Consider the following 10,163-nt stretch of genomic DNA (forward strand, 5'->3'; position numbering starts at 1 on the left):
AATGAGAAGTATTTAGCTGAAGTGGATTTGATTTATGTTACTTCTTTTTTAACTTGTAGTTCTACATTGGAAGATTATTGTGATATTGAAATATAAAAATACATTTATATTCTATTATTTTCTCAAAATAAGCGTCACACTCGTGGAAGCCGGTGTAGCCGCCGAAACGCCTGCATTTATGGAGACTTTCAGCCCCAGGTAGGCCAGTTATGGATCTTCGGATCCACATTATGTCAGCAGCTGTTCTCCACCGTGAACTGTGTTCAAACAAACACGCTCACGCCTCACAGACGACAGCTTACAGTCTGTAGAGATAAAGTGACTTCGTACAGCCCCGTCTTCAGTCTTGTGGAGATGATCTCGACGCTTTGGTGGATGTTACTAGCTCCTGTGCAGTATTTTGTAAAGACATGATTATACCCCATAAGCGCGTTAAAATTTACGCTAACAATAAGCCATGGGTCACTAAAAGTGTCAAATCCTGTTTAAGGAAAAAGAGACAGGCCTTTAAAGAGGGGCTGTTACCGATTTTCAGACAGCTACCAAGGAAATGAAAATCGAGATCTTGAAAGCAAAACAGACAAAAACCTTCTTGAAAGCAAATTTGCTGCAAAAACTTTTGGGTCTTCCTGGACTTGTATGAAAACCATAGCAGGGTTTCAAAATCCCCAGAGCAGCAGTCAGGTCATTTTAGATGTTTTAATTCAGACAGAGATTTTCAAATGCTTTAAACATGTTTTATGCTCGTTTTAGTTCTTCTGATTTCAGCGAGGATATTTGGGAACTGAAACAGAAACTGAGAGATACTCAGCACTTTATCATTGAACTCAGCGATGTTAAAAAGGCCTTTCATACAGTCAATGTGAACAAGAGCCAGGTCCTGATAATATTAGTGGCCGCCTAATTAAATCTTGTGCTGATGAACTCAGTCCTATATTTCAGGTTATTTTTAACGAATCCTTGCAAACACAACATGTGCCCTCTCTTTGCAAAGAAGCAGTCGTGGTTCCTGTCCCTAAATCTAAACGACTTCAGGCCTGTTGCCTCACTTCAGTTGTCATGAAAGTCTTTGAAAAAATCCTCAGAAATGTGATTATGAAGAGACTGAAGGTCAGCTGGATCCAATGCAGTTTGCATACAGGCCCAACAGAGGAGTGGAGGACGCACTTTTGACTTTACTAAATCTGATTCTTAAACATGTAGAGAGTAAAGGGACTTTTGCAAGACTTCTTTTCATTGATTTTTCTTCGGCTTTTAATACAACACAGCCCCATATTTTAATTAAGAGACTTTTAGAACAGTTTGAAATCAGGAAAAACCTGCTGGGCTGGATTTTAGATTTTCTAACTGACAGGTCACAAAGAGTGAGAATAAATGGGGTTCTGTCTGACCCAGTGTTCTCCTCCACAGGTTCTCCTCAAGGCTGCGTCCTATCGCCCTTATTATTCACTCTCTATACAAACATGTGTCAGGGCAGACATGAAAACAGGGTCATTATTAAATATGCAGATGACTCTGTTATTGTCAGCTTACTGAAAGAGGGTGAAACTAACCACGGCCCAGTCATTGATGACTTTGTTCAGTCATGGGAGGAGTCTTATCTCCAGCTGAACATATCTAAAACAAAAGACATGGTTGTTGATTTTAGGAAACAACAAAATGGGCACGGAGTCACTTTAATTAAAGGTCAGAAAATAGAGCAAGTACAATCATATAAATATCTTGGGACCATAATCAATGAAAAACTGAACTTTGATCAAAATTGCAAATCAGTTTGTAAAAAGGGTCACCAGCACCTTTATTGCCTTAGGAAACTTGTTCATTTCCACATTGACCAAAAAATTTTATCTTTGTTTTCTCGTTCTTTTATTGAGTCTGTTTTATCCTTTTGTTTGGTGGCATGGTTCGGTCAGACCTCTGTCACAGAGAAAAACTCTCTGAATCAGATAGTGAGATGGTCCAGTCGTCTGATAGCTGAGCCACAGTCTTGTTTAGCCTCCCTGTACTCTGAGCAGGTACAGAGGATGGCTTTATCAATCCTTAAAAATGGTTCCCATCCTCTAACGGTGTGTTCACACCGAACGCGATGGACGCGAATAGAGCGTCAGGTTTACATGTAAAGTCAATGGAAAGGCGCGATGACGCGCGATTGCGGGTCCCGCGAAAATTCGGAAGCAGATTTGCGTCGCGAAAACGCCAAAACGCGTGAAACGCGCGTCAGTGTAGCGCGTCAGGCGCGTTTGACGCGCGAAACGCGCGTCAGTGTAGCGCGTCTGGCGCGTTTGACGCGCGAATAAAACCACGCGCGTGAGTTTTTGTGTTGCACTTTGTGCATACGCGCGTTTCGCGTCTACCGCTCGAGTTGGAAAAATCTGAACTCCAGCGTCAAATCGCGCCGCGACAACCAATCAGGAGCCTGGTGACGTGGCTGTTACCTAGGTCAAAGGGGCAGATCCAGCCAAAGCCCTTCATTCTTCATTCAGTATGGAGGAAAAGCTGATCAGCGCCGTGGCTAACCACCCCGAGCTATACGATGCCAGCTCCTATTTCTACCGAGACAGGAATAAAAAGGACCTAGCTTGGAGGCACATAAGTGAGGAGATCGGGCAACCTGGTAAGTTCATTCCTTCTTCTTTTTAATTTTCAGACTGACCCGATGAAGCCGTGCAAAAGCTAGCAAGCGCGCCTACTGTCCCGCGATTTTCCCACTGTTGTACAAATACCTTTCCGCTAACCAGATAATGCGTTTATTCAGAGGACATCTGCAGGAGAAAGTGGAAGAGCCTCAGGGACACATATAATAAGGAGAAGAGGTCAGAGAAGGAGAAGAGGAGTGGGTCTGCAGCAGGATCGGGGAGGAGATGGAAGTTCTTCGCGGTCATGGGGTTTCTGGACCCCTTCCTCACCCCGCGGGAGACCAGCGGTAATATGGTGCGGACCGTGGAGAACTTCTCCCCCGAGGACCAGGGACAGCCCGAAGAGGCAGCAGGGGAGTGTCAGTCAGAAGGTATGTTTACAATTAATTAATGTAGGCAGTTAATTTATGCGTGTTGTCATACAGGAATATATTTTGTTTATTAATAAACAGTATAAAGTAGTCCCGCTGTTCATCCGTCACTGCCTCGCCTTTTCGCTGATTTTTTTTATTGCACCGTACAGCTTTCAACGATGCGCATTGCATTCTGCAGCCCAAATGACAAATCTCCTCCGTGTCGTGTCTCCTGCGCTTGCCAAACTTATCATGTTTGGTTTTGATAACCATCACTTCAAATAGAAAAAAACAGCACAAAAACACTCATAACTATGACCCTCATTCGGAAATAGACACCTGCACCGGGAGCAAAAAAGGCGCACAAAAGTGGCGCCGCAGACGGAGAAAAAGCGCGGCATAATACTTTTACGTTTTAAAATCGACAAAGGTTTGCACTTTGAGAATCAACTTGTGAGAACTGTGACTACTGTTCATGTGCTGCAATAAATGGGAGACCACTGTATATAATAATAAGTATATAATAATATAATATTCTCTATGACCATTGTCTTCAACCTGTTAACATTTAATATTGTCTTGATAGAGTCAAGTTATCATGCAGCAGAGTCCTCCCCTGTTGCTTCTCCTGACTCCCCAGTCCCTGGTCCCTCCACTCCTGCTGCTGCACCCACAGGTATGAACATCAAGCACTGATAGCTTTTTACTTGCTTGGATTCCCTTGTGATCACCTTTACTAAATATCTACAACCAATCTGTTCATATCCTGGTTTTTTTCAATTTTGAAAATGACAATCTAGTAGCAGCCTTCTCATTTCTTTGTGGTGTTTTGTTCTGTTTTTTACAGGCCCACAGAGGAGGAGAGCTCGAAGGCGGTCGAGGGAAGGGTCCCAGGATGGTCCATCGGCGGTGGAGCTGGCTATCCTGGAGTCCCTAAAGAGGCCACGCCCGTCTGCAACAGAGTATTTCCTCCTCGGCCTTGTTCCTGCTCTGGAGAGCATGCCGCCTCAGACACGAGAATTCGTGAAATTCCAAATTCATAAATTAGTTTTTGACAACAGCACAGCTGTGCTAAATTTGGAAACATTGGACCCTAATGATCAGTAGTTTTCTGATGAGGCAGCAGCTCTCCAGGGCAGAAACAATGTTCTTATTCTTCTCCTCCTTCTCCCCTGAGGCTCTTCCACTCCAAGCTGGGTCCTTTTTATTCCTGTCTCTCTGTAAATAGTTAAATTTCATATATTTATGTTGAATCTTTTTATTACTGAATTTATATATTTTATCAAATAAACATTTATAATGACAAATGTCTCTGTTCTACTACACAGCAAATATTGGCACCCGACTTGACACAAGTAGAATTTATTTCATATTATACTAATGACAAAATATACTGATACAGTGGGATGCAAAAGTTTGGGCAACCTTGTTAATAGCCATCATTGTCCTGTACAAATCGTTATTTGTCACAATTTAAATTGTCAGTTAAATACATCATATAGGAGACACACAGTGATATTTGAGAAGTGAAATGCAGTTCACTGGATTTACAGAAAGTGTGCAATAACTTTACACTAAATAAAGCAGGTGCATATATTGGCAACACATAAAAAGAGAAATAACATAAATATGTAGTGTATATCAATGTGTGTGTCTCCTATATGATATATGTAATTGACATTTTTTACTGTAACCGATTCATACAGGAAAATAATGACTATTAATAAGGTTGCTCAAACTTTTGCATCACACTGGTTATAGGAACATAGTGAAGACAAGTTACTTAAGAGAATAAAGAGAGGTTAGGTTATTTTGGAGTAGAGATCCATTTATTAAGAAAATTTTAAAAAGGAGAAAGTTCCCTTGTAGTTGTGGAACATGGATCCTGAGTTGGGGGGTGCCTTCGTCTGGACGTGCTTCCCATCCAGAGCTCCACAACAGAGGGGGAAGTTCCAGCGCTCCTGGAATCCCTCTGCAATGGACCGCCAGTCTTCAGTTGAAGGCACAGCCGTGAAATCGTCCACTAGACAGTCCCAGATGGCCGTCGCTACCTGGGGGATGATCTGGCTCACCATACCTATGACACCACAGCCATGCTATCATTCAACCACTGATAACAGCATAAATCGAATTAAATTAAATCGGGACTTGATGAGACCATCTGAGTATCACTAGAAATATTATAAACAGTACCAGTTTGCTATCGGTAAACACCGAGAGCATTCACTGTTAGCATAGCACATCCATGTTAGCAGTGTATAAACGATACACTGCTAACATGGATGTGCTATGCCATCAGTAAACGCCGACAGCATTCACTGTTAGCATAGCACATCCATGTTAGCAGTGTATAAACGATAGTTTATACACGCCGACAGCATTCACTGTTATAGCACATCCATGTTAGCAGTGTATACACGATACACTGCTAACATGGATGTGCTATGCCATCAGTAAACGCCGACAGCATTCACTGTTAGCATAGCACATCCATGTTAGCAGTGTATAAACGATAGTTTATACACGCCGACAGCATTCACTGTTATAGCACATCCATGTTAGCAGTGTATACACGATACACTGCTAACATGGATGTGCTATGCCATCAGTAAACGCCGACAGCATTCACTGTTAGCATAGCACATCCATGTTAGCAGTGTATAAACGATAGTTTATACACGCCGACAGCATTCACTGTTATAGCACATCCATGTTAGCAGTGTATACACGATACACTGCTAACATGGATGTGCTATGCCATCAGTAAACGCCGACAGCATTCACTGTTAGCATAGCACATCCATGTTAGCAGTGTATAAACGATAGTTTATACACGCCGACAGCATTCACTGTTATAGCACATCCATGTTAGCAGTGTATACACGATACACTGCTAACATGGATGTGCTATGCCATCAGTAAACGCCGACAGCATTCACTGTTAGCATAGCACATCCATGTTAGCAGTGTATAAATGGATGGTTTAGCATATATTAGCACAGGTATCAATAAAGGACTACCGTATTGACCACTTTTACTAACCTCAGGCAGACGGACAGGCGCTCTGCAGGTGGGATTGAGCGCCTGTAATTGGTGTCTAGGCGGGCGATTCTGGGACCGACGCGGGAAAGCAGGTCCTCAAACTGGCCGGGTGACAGACGATGATATCGCTGGAATCTGCCGTCATCCAGGCGCAGCTCCTGGAGCAAATGGTGAAACTCACCAAACTGCTCACGCGCCTGGAGGACTTGATGGACCCGGGTACGGCGAGGACGTCTTTTACGCTGCTGCTCTGCTCTCCACAGTACATAGAGAAGGGAGACTCTCTCTTGAAGCGCTAGCTCGATAGCTGCCATCTTGCAAAACCAGGTCTGGCACAACTCCCTCCCACATTCCTCCCACATTTCCGGTTCACGCGCGTCACGCGCGTCAAAATATCATATTTTGACGCGCGATGGATTTTTCTTGGACACGCGTTGAGACGCGAATGTACACGCGTCAAATTAGGGGCGTTTGGGGCGTTTTATTCGCGTCCATCGCGTTCGGTGTGAACACACCGTAAGGGGTGAATTTCAGCTTCTTCCCTCAGGACGGAGGTTTCTATTTCCGAGATGCAGGACAAAGCGTTATAAAAATAGCTTTGTCCCCGTTGCTGTCACTGAATTAAATAAGAACTGTTTTTGATTCGAAATATTAAAGTATGTGTCACAGTGAGCTTTATATATTTACTAGGTATGTGTGTTTTTAAAGGGATGTCAAATGCTGTCATTTGTCTGTAAAGCAAATTTACCTTGCCTTTGGGTATAAATAAAGTTACCTTACCTGCAGACGCTGTGCGCAGAGGTTCAGGAGCAGAAGTCCCGTTGTAAACATATCACGGCAGACCCGACGATGTTTGCATGAACGCGCTTTTTTTAAAAGTCAGGTCAAGGCTCCAAAAGCCCAAAGGCGATATAACAGTTTGTGTTTGCTACATGGATCATTGTAGTTCAGCTTTCCTTTGTTATATTTCTTTAAGAGCTCAAAATGTGTTCATTACATAAATCAAATGTAATTTTCTCTGTAGCACTTCATGGATTTCATAAGCAACACACTGTAGTTGTTCACACAAAGCATAAAGGTAAAAACAATATACACAGTGTTATCTTCATTTTAGATGTCACAAAGTATTTGCGGCTCCCAGTGTTTTCCCGAACCCTGACCCTTTGCGTGGAAACCGGGTCCAAAAGGCTCTTTGGGTGTTAAAGGTTGCTGACCCCTGCACTAGGCCCAACTGACACATATATTTGATTCCAAATACAAAAAATAATGTGTAACCTGCTGGAAGAATGTAGGAGGTTGAGACAGGATCTCAACACTTGGTGTCTGCAACAAAAGACAACAATATGTGGGCCGATCGTGGCTCAAGAGTTGGCAGCTCGTCTTGTAATCGGAAGGTTGCCGGTTCGAGCCCCGACTTGGACAGTCTCGGTCGTTGTGTCCTTGGGCAAAAAAGCACTTTGGGGTCCTTAGGGACGAGTAAAGCGCTCTACAAATACAGGCCATGTAATGGCAGAAACATTCTCTAGTGTAAATCCTGACTAGTTCATTAACTACAGATCAGTTTCAGTGAACATTATTCACAGAGGGATCTGAGTTACGGTTGTAGCCACAGCTGCCCTGGGGCAGACTGACAGAAGCGAGGCTGCCATATCGCGCCATCGGCCCCTCTGGCCAACACCAGTAGGCAAGTAGGGTAAAGTGTCTTGCCCAAGGACACAACGACCAGGACAGAGAGCCCAGGGATCGAACCGGCGACCTTCCGGTTACAGATGCGATTCCCAATCCCCTGAGCCACGGTCGCCCGAAATAAAGCCCCACTAACCACTAGAACTAACTAACTAGCACTGGACACTTGCATATTAGAGATTTCTACCACCATAGGAGGCGAGATATCATCCTTGAACCAGAGCATCCAGCCCTCAACTTCGGACATAAAAAGCGACGTGGCCAGGCATGATAACACTTTGACTGAACTGCAGGACTGTGCCTCGAACCACTCTGACACCATCGCCACTCTCCAGGCCACTGTGGAGCGTTTGTCTGCGGAGGTAAAGAAGTTAGATGAGAGATGTGGAGCTCTTGAGGCACTCCAGGAGGAATCATTTAAGAACTGCAGGAATACCAGAAGGCACAGAGGGACCCAAGATGACTGAGTTGGTTCACACCTGTTGGCGGAGGCGCTATCTCTCGAGGAGAAGCCACTCATCGATCGAGCACATAGAGTGAATCGCCAGCGTCCCAAACAAAGTCATCTTCCTCGGCCCATCATCTTGAGATTGCACTACTACCACATTGGTGAGGAAATTCTGCTGAAAGCTGCAGAGAACAAGAACCTGATGTATAAGGGTTTTTAAAATAAACATCCTCCCAGATTTCCCTCCCTCTGTTGGAAACGCAGAGCCGCATTTGCAAATATGAGAGGAAGACTACGTGGGATGACCGGCATCAGGTACAGACTGCTATACCCTGCAAAGCTGTTAGTGACCCATGGTGATGTGAGGAAAAGCTTTACCGATCCCAAAGAGACCGTAGACTACGCGGAGAAGCACCTCTCCCACCCACCTTCAAATGTATTAAAAGCAAGGATATATCTATATGTCTAACGCTGACACAGCACTGTGTTTCTTCTTTTCCCTTTATATTCCATGTAAAGGTGAATATGGAGCGTTTATGGCGATTTTCTGAATCTCGGGCAGATGAACTTCCCTGAAGTGTTTCCAGCTGGGTGTCGAGTGTTTGACCGACGCATGAAACGACACGTTTGTGAGTCTTTGTGAGTATTTATCACACGGCGTGCTGCGGGGAAAAGCCTGTTGTAAATTCATGTTTTAGCCCCTGACGGCTCTTTTTGGCTTTTCATCCCTAAACTCTCTGCATGCTCTTTCATGTGATTCCTTTTATTTTGAAAAGTCTCAATAGGATCTTGAGCTTTATTGTGAAAGGTTTATGTGGAAAATAAAGAAGCGGACGGCGGAGCCACGCGATGGTTTTACCGGCGTTGTTGCTAACGAGCGTCCGTAGTGTGGTTATATTAAATATAAGAGAAAGAGAGAACTTTAATACAGACACTACAGTGAGCATCACAACCATGTAACATATTTTACACCATGAAACAAACGATCTTTCATATCATCATCTGATATATATGTTATATGGAACAGGCCCAGCTCAGGCTGCCTGTGATGCAGCACAGCGCCACCCTGTGGTCATCACTGCACTGGTGACACTACAAACAACAAGTATACAGGATGGACGGTGGCCCTGAGAGCTCACACACACTGCTGCTTCTAAAACACCATGAAACAGGAAAATGCTGTGAAAGCACAAAATAATCACAGTTCAAAGAGACAATAGTGACAGAAACAGAGGCTTCACTGGTGCTGAGGGAGAAATCCCAGAGAAGCTTCCTTCCTGCCAGTATACGAGCCCACCAACAGAGACAGGACCAGTTCATCCTCCATCACTTACTGTGGCTCACGTTGCTCTTCTGTTGCTTTGCATCACAGACGCGTCTTTACTGGCTTCTTCTTCTAATTGCACTTAGAAACATGTTGTCTTTAACCTGTCACAGCTGCCCAGATGTTGCTGCTGAGAACATGTGGAGCTGATTCATGTAGTCATGTGTCTGTGAACAGCCAATCACAGGAAGACTTTCAGAAGCAACAGAAACTCAGAGGAACAGCTGAGATGTGCTGAGTGACACAAGAACTGACAACAAATGTTAAAGTTCAAATGGTGGTTTTGTTTGCAGGGACTGTGAGTGGATGGAGATCCTGGTCCTCCTCAGCTGTGAGTTCTTCCTCTGTCATGAGAACCTCAGGGGGAGAACATGTGCTCACTCTCAGCTGCTTTAACAGGAAAGAAGCTCTTTTAGATCAAAGCTGAGAAACTGTTTGTAACAGCGAACTCTGTCACCTTTCTCTCCTCAGCCTGCTGCTGGACAGGCCCATGAAGCTCTGCTGTAAAGGCTTCCATGTCCCAGGCTTCACCTTTACCTGCTGACCAACGGGAGGCGTGGCCAAAACAGCGATGGGGAGTGGAGCAGCAGGTAGCAGAGGTGAGCCTCTTGTATGCAGCCTGTTATCTGTGGGACCAGGGAGCTGATTCAACATCTGTGTGACAGCTGGAGCAG

The 10,163-nt window shown here is 44.4% G+C and overlaps 1 protein-coding gene across 1 annotated transcript; it reads left to right on the forward strand.

The window, feature by feature from the left end:
- The first annotated feature begins 2,249 nt into the window (after positions 1 to 2,249).
- On the forward strand, positions 2,250 to 4,485 carry LOC146679750 (uncharacterized). The gene is made up of 4 exons (XM_085450310.1): positions 2,250 to 2,614; positions 2,756 to 3,007; positions 3,576 to 3,665; positions 3,837 to 4,485. Exons 1-4 carry the CDS (start codon positions 2,485 to 2,487, stop codon positions 4,094 to 4,096), a joined length of 732 nt encoding a protein of 243 aa, XP_085306436.1. The 5' UTR covers positions 2,250 to 2,484; the 3' UTR covers positions 4,097 to 4,485.
- Positions 4,486 to 10,163: the final 5,678 nt, after the last annotated feature.

The sequence above is a fragment of the Copadichromis virginalis genome, unplaced genomic scaffold (assembly GCF_057382275.1).
Source record: "Copadichromis virginalis isolate Kocher_CV1m ecotype Utaka unplaced genomic scaffold, C_Virginalis_male_GT1.1 unmapped_scaffold_1, whole genome shotgun sequence".
Lineage (NCBI taxonomy): Eukaryota > Metazoa > Chordata > Actinopteri > Cichliformes > Cichlidae > Copadichromis > Copadichromis virginalis.

Coding starts and splice junctions, on each gene's coding strand:
- LOC146679750 (XM_085450310.1), top strand. CDS start 2,485: ATGGAGGAAAAGCTGATCAGCGCCGTGGCTAACCACCCCGAGCTATAC. Junction 3,008..3,575: donor AGGGGAGTGTCAGTCAGAAG/GTATGTTTACAA, acceptor TTGTCTTGATAG/AGTCAAGTTATCATGCAGCA. Junction 3,666..3,836: donor TCCTGCTGCTGCACCCACAG/GTATGAACATCA, acceptor TGTTTTTTACAG/GCCCACAGAGGAGGAGAGCT.